At 33.4% G+C, this 17570-nt stretch overlaps 1 protein-coding gene, 2 long non-coding RNA genes and 1 pseudogene across 5 annotated transcripts; 2 read left to right on the top strand and 2 right to left on the bottom strand.

Annotated features, from left to right (window-relative positions):
- Positions 1 to 2062: 2062 nt before the first annotated feature.
- LOC124440077 (collagen triple helix repeat-containing protein 1-like) lies at positions 2063 to 3575 on the top strand. The gene is made up of 3 exons (XM_046990407.1): positions 2063 to 2454; positions 2871 to 3089; positions 3168 to 3575. The coding sequence occupies exons 1-3, from the start codon at positions 2365 to 2367 to the stop codon at positions 3519 to 3521; spliced, it is 663 nt and encodes a 220-aa protein (XP_046846363.1). The 5' UTR covers positions 2063 to 2364; the 3' UTR covers positions 3522 to 3575.
- A 5301-nt stretch (positions 3576 to 8876) lies between these two features.
- On the bottom strand, positions 8877 to 10175 carry LOC124440085 (annotated as a pseudogene).
- A 1-nt stretch (position 10176) lies between these two features.
- Positions 10177 to 15501, bottom strand: LOC124440092. 2 transcript variants are annotated; one of them, XR_006946553.1, is made up of 6 exons: positions 15378 to 15501; positions 15140 to 15296; positions 11367 to 11473; positions 10812 to 10906; positions 10386 to 10463; positions 10177 to 10207 (listed from the first exon to the last, which is right to left on the bottom strand). It is a non-coding gene; the product is annotated as an uncharacterized LOC124440092 (long non-coding RNA). The 2 variants fall into 2 exon arrangements; XR_006946552.1 differs by lacking the exons at positions 10177 to 10207; positions 10386 to 10463; positions 10812 to 10906; positions 11367 to 11473 and adding an exon at positions 14339 to 14605.
- LOC124440089 lies at positions 13949 to 17009 on the top strand. 2 transcript variants are annotated; one of them, XR_006946547.1, is made up of 5 exons: positions 13949 to 14075; positions 15154 to 15272; positions 15712 to 15897; positions 16214 to 16322; positions 16577 to 17009. It is a non-coding gene; the product is annotated as an uncharacterized LOC124440089 (long non-coding RNA). The 2 variants fall into 2 exon arrangements; XR_006946548.1 differs by lacking the exons at positions 13949 to 14075; positions 15154 to 15272 and adding an exon at positions 15536 to 15581.
- The last annotated feature ends 561 nt before the right edge of the window (positions 17010 to 17570 follow it).

Raw genomic sequence — 17570 nt, 5'->3', positions numbered from 1 at the left:
CATAAAATCGCAACTTGTGACTTCCATAATTGACTGGCTATTTGTGATATATTTTTGAGATTTTTGTGACACTGTAATTGTGAGGTAGAAATACAAGTCATACAAATGACTCAAGTACAACTCAAAAAAAATCATGTTTCTTACTGCAAACACTTTCTACTTTTAGGGAGTAATCTTAATGTTGACGCCGTCATTGCAGTGGTAGACAACATAGAAAATCAATTTAGCATTTTTTCGACTTAGCATAACAATAAATAGAATCTTCTAAAGAAAGATTTGACAGTGCGATAATAATCACTCCTGTTATGCAAAGTAGACATTTATTTTGACTATTTATATCAGACGACACGTTATTAGATATAAGAACAAAGATTTATTATTACGTGGCCTAACTTTATTTTGATTTGAAGTACAACTGCGATTAAAATATTTTTGCTGAAGGGGAAGTGAAGTTTGTTTTATTGTATGAAGTGAAGTTTGTTTTTATTGTATGTAGCCAAGTAAAACCTATACTTTCTATATTGAATGACGCCAAACTTGGCTAAATAAGGAAAATATTTCAGCCTAATATCTATATTTCTGCCTAAATCTTCTCATTGCTTTATTGTAACAGTATTAATCATATTATTTAAACTATAAAGAAATCTTGTCTCATAGTACGTGCATGATTATAGGGACAAAGTGTTCTTGATAGCAAAAGATGAAAACCCAAAAGATAACACTGTGAAGGTTTATATATCAGATCATGGCACTTTTACAGCAATGAAACAAAGTCGAGTCGGTGATGTGTACATAATGCGCACAAGAACGTCAAATAACTTTATATATAGACGTTTATGCTTGCATACTTATAAAGAATCCGCGCTGTTCACCATCAATCACGAATCAATGCCATACAAAACATGTTTTATCAAATTTTTATCGAGGCTGTTTTTACTGTTTTCGCAGTTGTCAACTTGGCTTCATAGAGATATCCAAGGTTTTATAGACCATCAATTAAAGCAGTTACGCTTGCAGAATAGCTTATAAACAATGAAAAAAAATTTGAGTTAATAAATAACAAAGAACTTAAGATATTTACAAAATGATCAATTACTTGTCAGTCGAAAATGCAACATTTTCATTTCATAGCAGCTGCTTCTAGCAGGATTTAAAATTAATCATTCCTCCCTGTTAAATGAACTTCGACAATCTACCGTTCAACTTCCTAAACAATTCCAAACCTGAAAGCTATATTGGCTTATAAATCAGTAGCATTACGAAAAATACAACTATCACGTCAGACAAAAATAAAGTGAAGAGACTGAAATGTTATGCTGCGTACTTACTTCTCTAGACTTTAATGAGTGAACTCTATTAATGACAGTTCAACATATTATAGTTCCACCGAAACCTAAACCAATCATTTCGCTAATTAGCAAAAAACACGCGTGATCTGCACGATGTCCTAAAGCAATCACAATTGTCTTTTTTAAGTGTCACGCGTGCATTTAAATCACACGGATTGCAAAGTAAAAATAAACTTACTGTCAATAGATTAAGAACGTGCAGTAGCAATGATAAAAATTTACTTTAGTGTTGTTCCTTTACTTCTGTGTTAGAAAAACTGGATTATATGTGGTTGAGTGGTGCTAGTTATTATTCTGAAATGCACCTGATATTTAGACTGCATTATCTAGATCATGTAAAGGAGAGTGTCATTTACATCAAAAATAAAGTTTTTGATTGAAGATCGTGCATTTAAATACTTTCATGGTCAAACATATGTCTAGTTAAAATGCTTCATATTTCGTGTTTAAGAGCCAATACTCAGCAACCTGTTGGGGCTTTTGATTTGAGAATCGCTGGTGCTACAGAAAATTGTAAAAATGCAAGATATTTATCCTTAATAAAAATGACGCTATAACTTGCATGGAACTTCTTTTCAAAATAATCAATGATGCAATTAAAACAAAACAAAGAAAAATAATTTTACAATTTCTATTTCTCTTGTTTTTATGTACTCGTTAACGGTTGTAGATGTGAGTCAGTATGATTAGAAGAAATGTTTGGTTTAATAAACATCCAAAAAAGAGGATTTTATGCTCAGAGTGATTTTTTGTGGTTTCTTAAATATTCATAATGTATTCATATTCAACTGCAAATTTTAAGCAAACAATTCTACATTACCATCATAATCATGAATTTGCTTGGAGATTACGTGGCTACTCTACTCATTTCTCCATTATCAAAAAACAATGTTGCTGAAACGGAAATGAATCCGTTTTATTCCAAATACTTAAAACAGAGGACTAAAGTTAGCTCTTCATTACAAGCAAAACCTTTAATTAATGAGCATTTAAAGAAGCAAACTGAGGTGGGAAAATGATAAAAGTGAAGATGAATCTTATCATGGTATCCGTGTTGCTGCTATCAAATACAGTCAGTGCATCGTTTAAGAAAAAAAACTCAAAGGTTTGGAAGCATTAACTTTGTGAAATGGTTTAAGTTAAAATTTCGGTTCAAGAATCAAGTGCATATTTTAACGCAATAGTCTTTTTTAAGGTTGCGAGAAACTTTATTCGTGTAGTTTATTTATACTTCATGAGTATTGAAATTACAATTTGCAAACTCTTTTGTATAAGTACCCAGCAAATAGATTCCTGTGAAATAAGGTTGAAAAGGGCGTTGTTCAACTCGGAGCATCTCAAAGAAATTTACAAAAACAAGATCATATTATCCGTTGAGGAATACATTAGGATCGGAGAGACTTCAACGTAATAGAAAGAAGCTGTTATTATTCCTTCAACCATATTGAATTTGAGCCACAAGTCAATATTTATAGAACCTTCACTGTTTAGGTAAAAACATTTTTCTCTACCGTTTTCAAGGCTCAATGTTCAGCAAGCTGTGGAATTCCCGGGGTTCCAGGAGTTCCCGGTGTACCTGGAGCAGCCGGACGAGACGGTTTAAAAGGAAACGTAGGATCTAAAGGAGAAAAAGGTGAACGAGGTAATCCTGGTCCTCCGTTGAAAAATGACATGAGCTTTTCAAGCTGGAAACAATGTGCTTGGAAAAGAAACGACGGTAAAGATCATGGATTAATTCAGGTGCAACAAGTATATGAAATATTTCTTTTGTTATGAATTATTACATATCGTTTTAGCAACGATTTAATTTCATTTTAGAATTGTTTATTCACAAAAAAGTTTGACAACACTTCCCTTCAAGTGTTTTATGGAGGAAACTTGCGAATTCATAATTGCAATCATTGTTGCAAACGTTGGTATTTTACTTTCAATGGAGTTGAATGTAAAAACCCTCTTCCTATTGATGGAGTTCTTTACATGGAGAAAGGAAAGTCACAAAATATCCATCGACATCGTCACATTGAAGGATATTGTAACAAAATTCATAGAGGAAAAGTGCAAGTTGGATTCTGGGTTGGCAATTGTGCAAGTTTTGGTAACGCAAATGCATACAGTGGATGGAATTCAGTTTCTCGTATTGTTATTAAAGAGGTTCCTCCTCCACAAGATTAATTCCTTTTGTATGTTCTCATCTTGTAAAGTCAGTATTAAATGATTCCCGTTCTAGTTTTCTTTCGTGTTTTTTTACTGTATTGTACATCTAGTATGTCTAACATACATTTTACAATCGTATACGTATATTGCAATCTATAATCGCTAAACTACCAAAAAAGTGGACTTCCTTTAAGAGAAAAATAGGAATAGTTCATATGGTTTGGTATTTGCTGTCATTCATTTACAAAGTGTTGTTTCTTTACTATGACTTCCATACAATATATGTTGACTCATTTTGGAAGTCATTTCAAATTATTCACAATATGCTTAGTACTCAGGTCAACCATCTGAGCCTTAGTCAAAAACTGATATTGAGTTTGACAGACTCGGCATTTCAGGCAATTGAATTCCACTGCAACTTTACATCAGTATTGCATCCTATATTTTTTCTCAGTTCTTTTGATTGAGAAACGCCAAGTCATGTTAGAAACGCTGCAAATTGAATTCTTCTTTGCTAATTTTCTGCGCATTCTGCATGATAAACTTGGAAGTTTTTTGAAAGAATATTATTTCTACTGGTTTGTTTCGCTGTTTTGAATAGTTGAAGAAACTTAAATGACCAATGACATATCTGTAAGTTTCAGTGTATATAAACGTTTCACTAAAACAATGTACAATCAGTTCTTAAAAATGGTTGTTAACACCTGTGTTAGGTGATATTGTTGTGTAATTGCGTAAAATTTCCCGCGTGACATATTGAACAAACTATAGTTGTACACAGAAATAAGGCAAAACTACACACAAAAGCACAATGATATAAAAAGCTTAATTGTTCATACGGTTTGTAAGTGATCTCGAAATCAGGTCAATTGCAGTGATCTCACACGGCTTTACGAGCTTGGAGAATTTTTTTACATTTTTGTAATTTTATGCCACTCAAACTGTATGTCTGATTTGCGTTCTGATTTCTATAACTCCAAACTTTCACCGAGTTTGTCAACATGAATAAGCCTCTATTTTCTTCATTCTTTCGCATTCCCCTGCCTGACAAATGGAGATTGCAAAATAATTCAACCATGTGTTTTTCTTTGTTTATTTACTTACTGAAAATAAAAACATTCAATTAAATTGATGTTCATTAAGAAATTTATTGCTCATATAGCTACTTCATTCATAAGTAAAGATAGATACTGTAGTATTCATTTTCATCATTATGAAACATGAATATTGTTTTGAAAAATAGGCTGAAAAAGAACACGATTCGGTTCCTCTGGTCCAAACAAAGAGTAGGTTTTCTGAGGAGAATCTCGACCATTTCCTTCCGTAGGAGATTTAAAAAAACTTGGCAAACCAGAAATATTTGAATATGGACTTGATGCAGCAGCTTGATCACGATTATCCATTTTTCCTGAGAACTTTACAGGGGTATCAATTAGGAGATTAGGATCGGAATCTTTTAAGGAACTTTTGTTTATATGTTGATTCATAAATTCATTCTTTAATTTACTTGGAGTTAACATGACAGGATTATATAATTGATTGAAGGGCGTGGTTGGTCTTTTTCTCCGTTCCAATATGACATCATTGTTTAAACGAAATGGCACCTTGATATTTTTATGATCATTTTGTTTCTCAGGATTCCATCTTGGGGGTACGTATTCAGGTACTTTCCATACTGAAGGTGGAGGACTAGGTGCTTTACTTTCACATGAATCTGGGCTTACTGACGCTTTCTCACGGTATAAAGCGTCTCCCGCGGTTATAATATTCAATGGAGTAACTACAGAATCGTTGACTAAAACAGGATTACATTTACGGGTGTTTGATACTCTTGAATTGGTTGCGATTGTCCAGCCTTTCTGAGGAACGTGCGTTTTCTTAAACTTCGTCTAACAAAATATGATTTATGATTAAATGTCTAATGTAAGCGATCACGTGACGAATGCGTTTATTATTTTCTTACTAAGTTTGTAACAGCAACTTTTATGTTTGTATATATTTTATCTACAAGTGATTTTAGACATACCAATATTCTAAATCAAGCAGTTCAATCATTAATATTTTCGATTTACAGATAATCTTACCTTCTCATTCTTGTCTTCTTTAATCTTACGCCGACGTGTTTCCTCCTGCAGAAACATGTTGACACTAAAAAACATATTTTAAGTAATTATAACCTAACAGTACCAAAATATTCCTTGAGTAAATAAAAAGACTGCTTTGGCACAAACCATAGCTATTCATTAAACAATTCGACTTATTTAACATCATGAAAACATCAAACGCGTAAAATAGCACATCTACGTTTTAAAGCAATTTTCATAACTTCTTATTTTGACCAGCAATTCATGGATGAAAATACTTTACCTCCAGTATCTTTTCTCTTCTTCCCTCTGTTTAGTTTGTCTTCTTTTCTCTTCGCCTTTCTTTCTCGTTTTCTTCTTGTTCTCTTTGCTGTGGAGTGAAATAAGACAGCTACATATATTGAAATAATCATTGACTTTAAGTTTAATATAGACAACGTATTTTTTAATCACTGCAAGTTTCATTTCTCATTACAAATGCAATGTAGCATTTCTCTGGTCTTAAGACAATAACAAAATGAATATAAATCAAATCACGAGGGATAAACCTCCAACTTTCTAGCTTCTTCAATTCACTTATACTTTTCTTCTCTTCTTTGGTGACAGTCATAGGCTCGCACTTCTCCCTACAAAACACGATAAACAAAAGACTTATTCTTCAGTTTATTTACAATATACAAGCCAGAAAGTAAACATTATATTGGTTTATCTCTCTACAAGACATTGGAGGAAAATTCAACTGCATACCAATGTATACTATTAAAAGCAATTGAAAGGTTTCATACAAGCCACAAACTTGAAAGTTTGAATATGTTTGACATTGCATGCATCAACTCATGATACATAATTAGGTGTTATTTATAATGTAAACTCCATTATATTCACAGATTCATATTCCCATGTACATGATGCCATCACTCAAGATGTTAGGTAACATTATGCTATGTGCAGTTAAGTCAATATCAATTACAAACCTGATTTACAGCTTTTTTAGGTGACTTTTCCGATTTGAGCTACCTCCTTTTTCCGCAATGACAAATCTTTAAGATATGGCTGGTTGTGAAGCTAATTAATCCAGACATGAAAGGTTAATAAATATATATTCGGTATTTAATATTGGAATGACAGATTTATCAGGTGGAAAATTAATTTTTAAGACAAAGTTGATTGCCAAACAAAATGAGCCAATGAAAACCAATGACCGTGTGATGCTTGTTCAAATTCTACAAGCATTTTAACACAATGTACAACAATAAGACAGTCAGATCTGTCTCTTTTGTATAAGCACCCAGCAAATAGATTCCTGTGAATTATGGTTGAAAAATGGCGTTGTTTAACTCGGAGCATCTCAAAGAAATTTACAAAAACAAGATCATATTATCCGTTGAGAAAGACATTAGGATAGGAGAGACTTCCATGCAATAGAAAGAAGCTGTTATTATTCCTTCAACTATATTTAATTTGAGTCAAAATTAAATATTTAGAGAGCCTTCACTGTTTAGGTAAAACATTTTCTCTACCGTTTTAAAGGCTCAATGTTCAGCAAGCTGTGGAATTCCTGGGGCTCGAGGAGTTCCTGGTGTACCTGGAGCAGCCGGACGAGACAGTTTAAAAGGAGACGTAGGATCTAAAGGAGAAAAAGGTGAACAGAGTAATCCTGGTCCTCCGTTGAAAATGACATGAGCTTTTCAAGCTGGAAACAATGTGCTTGGAAAAAAACGACGGTAAAGATCATGGATTAATTCAGGTGCAACAAGTATATGAAATATTTCTTTTGTTATGAATTATTATATCGTTTTAGCAACGATTTAATTTCATTTTAGAATTGTTTATTCACAAAAGTTTGACAACACTTCCTTCAAGTGTTTTATGGAGGAAACTGCGAATTCATAATTGCAATCATTGTTTGCAAACGTTGGTATTTTACTTTCAATGGAGTTGAATGTAAAAACCCTCTTCCTATTGATGGAGTTCTTTACATGGAGAAAGGAAAGTCACAAAATATCCATCGACATCGTCACATTGAAGGATATTGTAACAAAATTCATAGAGGAAAAGTGCAAGTTGGATTCTGGGTTGGCAATTGTGCAAGTTTTGGTAACGCAAATGCATACAGTGGATGGAATTCAGTTTCTCGTATTGTTATTAAAGAGGTTCCTCCTCCACAAGATTAATTCCTTTTGTATGTTCTCATCTTGTAAAGTCAGTATTAAATGATTCCCGTTCTAGTTTTCTTTCGTGTTTTTTTACTGTATTGTACATCTAGTATGTCTAACATACATTTTACAATCGTATACGTATATTGCAATCTATAATCGCTAAACTACCAAAAAAGTGGACTTCCTTTAAGAGAAAAATAGGAATAGTTCATATGGTTTGGTATTTGCTGTCATTCATTTACAAAGTGTTGTTTCTTACTATGACTTCCATACAATATATGTTGACTCATTTTGGAAGTCATTTCAAATTATTCACAATATGCTTAGTACTCAGGTCAACCATCTGAGCCTTAGTCAAAAAACTGATATTGAGTTTGACAGACTCGGCATTTCAGGCAATTGAATTCCACTGCAACTTTACATCAGTATTGCATCCTATATTTTTTCTCAGTTCTTTTGATTGAGAAACGCCAAGTCATGTTAGAAACGCTGCAAATTGAATTCTTCTTTGCTAATTTTCTGCGCATTCTGCATGATAAACTTGGAAGTTTTTTTGAAAGAATATTATTTCTACTGGTTTGTTTCGCTGTTTTGAATAGTTGAAGAAACTTAAATGACCAATGACATATCTGTAAGTTTCAGTGTATATAAACGTTTCACTAAAACAATGTACAATCAGTTCTTAAAAATGGTTGTTAACACCTGTGTTAGGTGATATTGTTGTGTAATTGCGTAAAATTTCCCGCGTGACATATTGAACAAACTATAGTTGTACACAGAAATAAGGCAAAACTACACACAAAAAGCACAATGATATAAAAAAAGCTTAATTGTTCGTACGGTTTGTAAGTGATCTCGAAATCAGGTCAATTGCAGTGATCTCACACGGCTTTTACGAGCTTGGAGAATTTTTTTACATTTTTGTAATTTTATGCCACTCAAACTGTATGTCTGATTTGCGTTCTGATTTCTATAACTCCAAACTTTCACCGAGTTTGTCAACATGAATAAGCCTCTATTTTCTTCATTCTTTCGCATTCCCCTGCCTGACAAATGGAGATTGCAAAATAATTCAACCATGTGTTTTTCTTTGTTTATTTACTTACTGAAAATAAAAACATTCAATTAAATTGATGTTCATTAAGAAATTTATTGCTCATATAGCTACTTCATTCATAAGTAAAGATAGATACTGTAGTATTCATTTTCATCATTATGAAACATGAATATTGTTTTGAAAAATAGGCTGAAAAGAACACGATTCGGTTCCTCTGGTCCAAACAAAGTAGGTTTTCTGAGGAGAATCTCGACCATTTCCTTCCGTAGGAGATTTAAAAAACTTGGCAAACCAGAAATATTTGAATATGGACTTGATGCAGCAGCTTGATCACGATTATCCATTTTCCTGAGAACTTTACAGGGGTATCAATTAGGAGATTAGGATCGGAATCTTTTAAGGAACTTTTGTTTATATGTTGATTCATAAATTCATTCTTTAATTTACTTGGAGTTAACATGACAGGATTATATAATTGATTGAAGGGCGTGGTTGGTCTTTTCTCCGTTCCAATATGACATCATTGTTTAAACGAAATGGCACCTTGATATTTTTATGATCATTTTGTTTCTCAGGATTCCATCTTGGGGGTACGTATTCAGGTACTTTCCATACTGAAGGTGGAGGACTAGGTGCTTTACTTTCACATGAATCTGGGCTTACTGACGCTTTCTCACGGTATAAAGCGTCTCCCGCGGATTATAATATTCAATGGAGTAACTACAGAATCGTTGACTAAAACAGGATTACATTTACGGGTGTTTGATACTCTTGAATTGGTTGCGATTGTCCAGCCTTTCTGAGGAACGTGCGTTTTCTTAAACTTCGTCTAACAAAAAATATGATTTATGATTAAATGTCTAATGTAAGCGATCACGTGACGAATGCGTTTATTATTTTCTTACTAAGTTTGTAACAGCAACTTTTATGTTTGTATATATTTTATCTACAAGTGATTTTAGACATACCAATATTCTAAATCAAGCAGTTCAATCATTAATATTTTCGATTTACAGATAATCTTACCTTCTCATTCTTGTCTTCTTTAATCTTACGCCGACGTGTTTCCTCCTGCAGAAACATGTTGACACTTTAAAAAACATATTTTAAGTAATTATAACCTTAACAGTACCAAAATATTCCTTGAGTAAATAAAAAAAGACTGCTTTGGCACAAACCATAGCTATTCATTAAACAATTCGACTTATTTAACATCATGAAAACATCAAACGCGTAAAATAGCACATCTACGTTTTAAAGCAATTTTCATAACTTCTTATTTTTGACCAGCAATTCATGGATGAAAATACTTTACCTCCAGTATCTTTTTCTCTTCTTCCCTCTGTTTAGTTTGTCTTCTTTTCTCTTCGCCTTTCTTTCTCGTTTTTCTTCTTGTTCTCTTTGCTGTGGAGTGAAATAAGACAGCTACATATATTGAAATAATCATTGACTTTAAGTTTAATATAGACAACGTATTTTTTAATCACTGCAAGTTTCATTTCTCATTACAAATGCAATGTAGCATTTCTCTGGTCTTAAGACAATAACAAAATGAATATAAATCAAATCACGAGGGATAAACCTCCAACTTTCTAGCTTCTTCAATTCACTTATACTTTTCTTCTCTTCTTTGGTGACAGTCATAGGCTCGCACTTCTCCCTACAAAACACGATAAACAAAAGACTTATTCTTCAGTTTATTTACAATATACAAGCCAGAAAGTAAACATTATATTGGTTTATCTCTCTACAAGACATTGGAGGAAAATTCAACTGCATACCAATGTATACTATTAAAAGCAATTGAAAGGTTTCATACAAGCCACAAACTTGAAAGTTTGAATATGTTTGACATTGCATGCATCAACTCATGATACATAATTAGGTGTTATTTATAATGTAAACTCCATTATATTCACAGATTCATATTCCCATGTACATGATGCCATCACTCAAGATGTTAGGTAACATTATGCTATGTGCAGTTAAGTCAATATCAATTACAAACCTGATTTACAGCTTTTTTAGGTGACTTTTCCGATTTGAGCTACCTCCTTTTGCCTTCCGCAATGACAAATCTTTAAGATATGGCTGGTTGTGAAGCTAATTAATCCAGACATAAGAAAAGGTTAATAAATATATATTCGGTATTTAATATTGGAATGACAGATTTATCAGGTGGAAAATTAATTTTTAAGACAAAGTTGATTGCCAAACAAAATGAGCCAATGAAAACCAATGACCGTGTGATGCTTGTTCAAATTCTACAAGCATTTTAACACAATGTACAACAATAAGACAGTCAGATCTGTCTCTTTTGTATAAGCACCCAGCAAATAGATTCCTGTGAATTATGGTTGAAAAATGGCGTTGTTTAACTCGGAGCATCTCAAAGAAATTTACAAAAACAAGATCATATTATCCGTTGAGAAAGACATTAGGATAGGAGAGACTTCCATGCAATAGAAAGAAGCTGTTATTATTCCTTCAACTATATTTAATTTGAGTCAAAATTAAATATTTAGAGAGCCTTCACTGTTTAGGTAAAAACATTTTTCTCTACCGTTTTAAAGGCTCAATGTTCAGCAAGCTGTGGAATTCCTGGGGCTCGAGGAGTTCCTGGTGTACCTGGAGCAGCCGGACGAGACGGTTTAAAAGGAGACGTAGGATCTAAAGGAGAAAAAGGTGAACGAGGTAATCCTGGTCCTCCGTTGAAAAATGACATGAGCTTTTCAAGCTGGAAACAATGTGCTTGGAAAAGAAATGATCTCAAAGATCATGGATTAATTCAGGTGCAACAAGTATATGAAATATTTCTTTTGTTATGAATTATTACATATTGTTTTAGCAATGATTTAGTTTCATTTTAGAATTGTGTATTCATAAAAAAGTTTGAAAACACTTCCCTTCAAGTGTTTTATGGAGGAAACTTGCAAATTCATGGGTGCAATGCTTGTTGCAAACGTTGGTATTTTACTTTCAACGGAGTTGAATGTAAAAACCCTCTTCCTATTGATGGAGTTCTTTACATGGCCAATGGAAAGTCACAAAATATCCTTCAATATCGTCACATTGAAGGATATTGTAACAAAATTCATAGAGGAAAAGTGCAAGTTGGATTCCGGGTCGGCAATTGTGCAGGTTTTGGTAACGCAGATGCATACAGTGGATGGAATTCAGTTTTTCGTATTGTTATTAGAGAGGTTCCTCCTCCACAAGAATAATTCCTTTTTTATGTTCTCTTCTTGTAAATCAGTATTAAATGATTCCCGTTCTAGTTTTCTTTCGTTTTTTTTACTGTATTGTATTGGGTGATTCGTTAATTCTGCATAGCTTCCTTTTTACTTCTTTGTGTGCATCATCCATGTATGCCATCGCAATTTCGTCTGTTGTTTAGCGTCTTCATTAATTCTTTCAAGCGCAGCGTCTTTGATGTTTGGGGGCTTCATCGACTCGTGGACTTAAGCTAACTCGAAACTATATAGCTAACATTCATCACATTCAGTTAACTACGTATTACTTACAAAATCAAAAAATTAAAAAACAATTTATTTCCTTTATCAACCCTTTACATCCTTCATAATAGGCAAAGACTCAAAGATTCAGTTCGCTTTAACTTGACAAAATTGTAATGCAATGTTACAGGCTTAACTAACAACCACTGATTCATTACATTTTATCGTGAGCTAAGAATGCTAGAACTCAGGCTTTTTTCAATGCCACATGGAGATGACGTAATCTTTAGTAACACGGCCTAAGAGAGTCAGAACCAAAGCACTGTGTACTTTTTGCTCAAACGTGACGTACTGAGGGATTCAATTTACCACGGGCGGAGAGGGAGGCTGAGCCTGCAGACATTCACCAGTAAGAATAGTAGATTTAAAACACATACAGCAAAAGAACAATAATTAAATATTATTGCTCTCTTTGATAATGCGGCATGCGACACGGGACGCAGGTTCAAACAACTCATGAAATATTTTAAAGAAGCTTTCCCAAAATTACACTGGCGCAGCAAAATATTTAGTTATTAATTTTACTGTTTTTACATCTCGTATTAAGACATCATTCAAAATTTGTATAACGTTCATAATCCATAATCTTAACATGTATTTGTGTAAATCGTTTTATGAATGAAAACCTTTATAGGTATGTCATTTACACTTAGTCGGGTTATACACGTACATACTATTGTATACTGACGTACATAAAGAGTGCACAATATTTTGTCTAGAATTATCCACAAAAATCAGAGGAAATAGCCAATCCTAGTTTTAAACATACGCGTAATTAAAACGACGCACTTGACATTACTAGTTACGCAAATGCACTTAAGTTTAAGTACAGTTTTATGTACGTTATCCGTGTGGCATAACTGCACGTAGTTAACTAGAACATAAATGCCTCGAATCATAAGTGTAAAAATATAAATCACAAAAAAAACACATCGTGGTTGCAATATTCACTCTCACTTGGCAGTAACATCGAAAAAGTATTAAACGGAATCAACGCTAAACTACACAATACCTACTGTACAACAGGTATCTCGAATTTCGACATCCAAATCGAGGAAAAAGGTTTTTTTCTCTTTTTTTAAATGTGGAAATATATGTATGTATGTATGTATGTCATTCCAGGCATGAAAATTAAACTACCAATGAAACTGCATGCTTTTAGTTATATTTTTAAACCGGGTTTTCTTTTGACTGCATCGTGTCAAACTAAAGAGCCTGTTCATTTATTTAAAAATGTGGCTCGTGAACGCTCAAGAAGGAAGCTAAACTTGTAGGTTTTCTTCAAGAGACAACTACAGTTTGAAAATTATGGGTGTTAGTGTAATGACGACAACTTAAAAATAGCAAATTGGCAGATTTTACATTTGATGTCAAGTAAGGTTTGAAAACCAGGCCGAAAATTGAAGAGGGATTGTTATGTACATAGTATACGTATGTCAGAGCCCTGAATTTCCAATTTATTCGATCATTAAGGGTCCTCGCCTGTTTAACTTACTATTAAAAACGGAATAATGTCGAGTGATACGAACTCAATACTTGACATAACTGCGACAGATATGCGAAACAAGGAAATTGAATTCATCAGGACATATTTCAATAGTGTTGGACAACCAGAGCATTATTTGCTGGAAAATATGAAGGAGGTGCTGAAAGTTTGGAGAGGATTTTAGAATCTTAAGCTGTGTTATCGTCGACGTCATTTGTTTGTTCACAAACGCACAACAAACGCAAAGACCACAAACGCTTTTCAATAAATGGTAAGGAAACAGTGCATAGCATCAAAAAGTACGGCACTGCAAAATACAATATGTAACTGAAAAAGTGTTCATTGAGTTTACTTTACAAATTTTAATTTACGCTAATTATTACAAAAGTACTAACGGACCTAAGCATCATCTCTACGTGTTTTTATAGCTCCACCCGTTTTCGAAAATAATAAAGGCAATGTACCAATTGCGATTTTCAAATCCATTTACAAATAAACACATAAACTAGGCAATGCATACATGGATCAGAAAGGTCAGATTTCAAACGCTGTATTACAACGAGATATATTAAACAGTTATCACATTTTAAATCAACAGGCTAAGCAAAATGACCATTTTTAGGACTCGCGAGGAGGGGCAAATAAACAAAAAAAATCTCCTGAGCACAATTACGCCACCAAAACATATCAAAAATTGCAGAACAGTCAAAAATTTGGCTCCCCAGCAACAATCCAAATTCGTGAAATAAAAGTTTTTACGGACTACTATCTTGACAAGACTCTTTATCCAACAGCGAACAGCTTGAAAAAAGCGAAAAAAACCGTTTTAGATAAACTATGAGCAGACATTTCTAAGACCAAAACAATATGACAACCTCATCAAAGTGCTACATGAAAACTACCTATAGTAATAGAGTAATAAGTAAAATTCACGACCTTGTCAGTAAGAAAGTTACTCAACCCTTTGTTTCCAAGTTGAGCCTTGTTCGAAATCAGGCATTCACCGTCAACGAACTAAAACCTTTGAAAGAAGCGCTTGACTACGCAAATAAACTGCACGAAATCTTAAATCGAAATTGCCCAGTCAGTGAAGGTTTCCCAATTGGAAATAGTCCAACAAAAAAGCGTTCGAAAGTAACAAGTGTGGAGTATCATCAAGTATTTCATAAAAAATTGCCTCTTCGTTCCAAAAAAAAAGCATGCTAATAACTATATCACAACAATGATCCCAGACATAAGTTAAGAGCGCGCGGTATCATCAAACAAGGTGAGATAATTTTCATTTTCGCAACCTCGACTGACGAGCTCTTTTTACAAATTATAATTTTTACTCACAATTTACGTTCCAGAATGCACTTGAAGAGCCAGTTGAGCAAGAATTGTTGTATGAGAGTGAAACAGAGGAAATCCAGGAATCACAAGAAAGCACTGAAGTACCGCCAATCAACAACTTGGAACATCAAGAAAGGTCAGTGATTCATTGCAAAACGAACTGAAATTGTGAATGTATCTTGATGCACTATGTTTTAAATAATATAGCACCAACAATGATACTTGCAAACAGTTGACATACAATTCATTGTTTCTGACTCCAAGGCAACGAATAAATGTCTTTATAGAAAGACAGTGTCTTGGGGATACTGTGCAGGAATTTGGTCCTGTGAATGTATCAAAAGTAGATCTTTGGTCACTTGTCAGTCCAAAGATATAACTGAAAAGAATTAAAATTATTAAAAAAGAAGTTACCACATTCAAACCTGGTTGGCTGACTGACTATGTAAGAGAAAAAAGCGTCTAATATAGTCTTCTTATTTATCATTATAAGTTATTGTTTATAACCATGAGTGCTATGTACACGTAAAACTGGCGAGGAAATCTCTTAAAACTATGCTTTCTTTTGATTTTAGGTAATTGACGCTTTTTTGTGGAGTTTGACTGAAAACTACACTACTGTTCTTGCAGCAGAATCATTTATTTCGGACTTTGTTAAAAACAACTCAAGCACAAGACGCACATGGGCTAATAGATCTTTTCACCAAACCAAAATTATCCTTTTTCCAATCAACATCCATGACATTCACTGGACACTACTGGTAAGTATTTGAGCTAATCAATGAAGGCAATAATAAAATATAGACATGCATTATATGCATACTTAGCCCAGCAGTCCACATATTTACATGCAAAATTACTATCTATAGAAACATTAACTAATTTAATTCCTTAATTAACAAAGAGAAAATTTTTAACTAAATGCAACAGTAATTTTGTGTAATATAGGCTATAGATAAGTTCTCAAAAACAGACTCTACTTGACCAACTTGGAGGAAGTGCAGACAAAAAGAGACCTGATAAACAGATGATGTATCATATAAACAAACAAAGTGGTCATGTTTGTCACTGTTTTAGTGCTTTGGTAGATGTAAAAACAGGTTGGAACTCAAGCTCATGGCAATGTTTTGAACCACTCCATTGTAAACAGGAAGATATGTATAACTGTGGAGTGTACATATGCTTGGTAAGCTTGAAATAGCCTAACTTTACTTGAATAGCTATATTACAAACATGATTATTCAGTAACGGCTCATTTCGCATCAGTTTGATTGATTTCTAGCCCTTGGCTTGGACTATCAAAACCCAGCAAACATAGAGACTGAGAGAAAACAAATCCTGTCAACATTACTTGGGTCTTGCTATGATGATATTACACAATAAGGCATAAATAACATTTAGTTGAATATTTTATATGGAATTCATTATGAATATCTTTAGGGAGCAAATTGTGGCTGTTTGCAAAATATGCAGAGAGGATGACAATGAAGACTGGCTGGGTTGTGATCAATGTGGTCAATTTTTTCATGCAAGTTGCCTTAATGTTGACTTTGCCATAACCTTGTCAACACATTTTAGATGCAGATAAAATTATTATCAATATTATATGACATGCAACAAAATCATTGTTATGGTATCAATGCAAATTGTGCAATTAAAATGAGTGCTTCAAAATATAGTAATGTGTGAATGATAAATACTTTAATTTAAGGTAAAATGAACTGGAAGATTTAATTGATTCGGTACAATTGTGCTTGCCACTAATTGAATCTCACACATGCAATGAATAGTTTGAAACTGTTGATGAAATGTTATAATAAACTACAAGTTTTACAAATATATCTGAAATAAAATGGCTTATTCCTATTTCTTACCTTTGTGAGGATTCTTCTGGCCAAAAATTTTCAAAAATTCATGTAAATGCGTCTACATAATTACTCTGATACGAAATTCAAACGCAAAATCAAAGTTGAATGAACTTTTAAGAGATAGTCCCACTTGTCCCACATCTCCTATGTAATCCCTATGTAATCAATTATTCATTGTTTGTAAAACTGCCTGCAGGCTCAGCCTCCCTCTCCGCCCGTGGTAAATTCAATCCCACGTACTGACTTCTTGCTCACAAACGTAAAATAGCAAAACTAAAAAATGCGAATTTCATTTCAATCATTGAGAGTTTATGTTCCGTATTCATATATGTAGCGAAATCATCCTTGCCACGCTCAGTATTGGTATTTTTTCCTTGTTTGATATTTTCTGTTTGAATATCATTGCTATTTCTTTTGCACACAAACTTTATTCAAATTTTAGTAATTGATATTAATTTGTCGTTGGAAAATTTGATCAATTTCTTGACATTTGTGGCATCAGTCTCGATACTCGTCTTCCAAACCTTTATCAGTGTACTACAGGTATTCTTGGTAGTAGCTTTAAA

This window comes from Xenia sp. Carnegie-2017, unplaced genomic scaffold (genome assembly GCF_021976095.1).
Source record: "Xenia sp. Carnegie-2017 unplaced genomic scaffold, XeniaSp_v1 HiC_scaffold_2, whole genome shotgun sequence".
Lineage (NCBI taxonomy): Eukaryota > Metazoa > Cnidaria > Anthozoa > Malacalcyonacea > Xeniidae > Xenia > Xenia sp. Carnegie-2017.
Note: the sequence above shows the minus strand (reverse complement) of the source record. Positions and strands in the feature narration are given on the sequence as shown.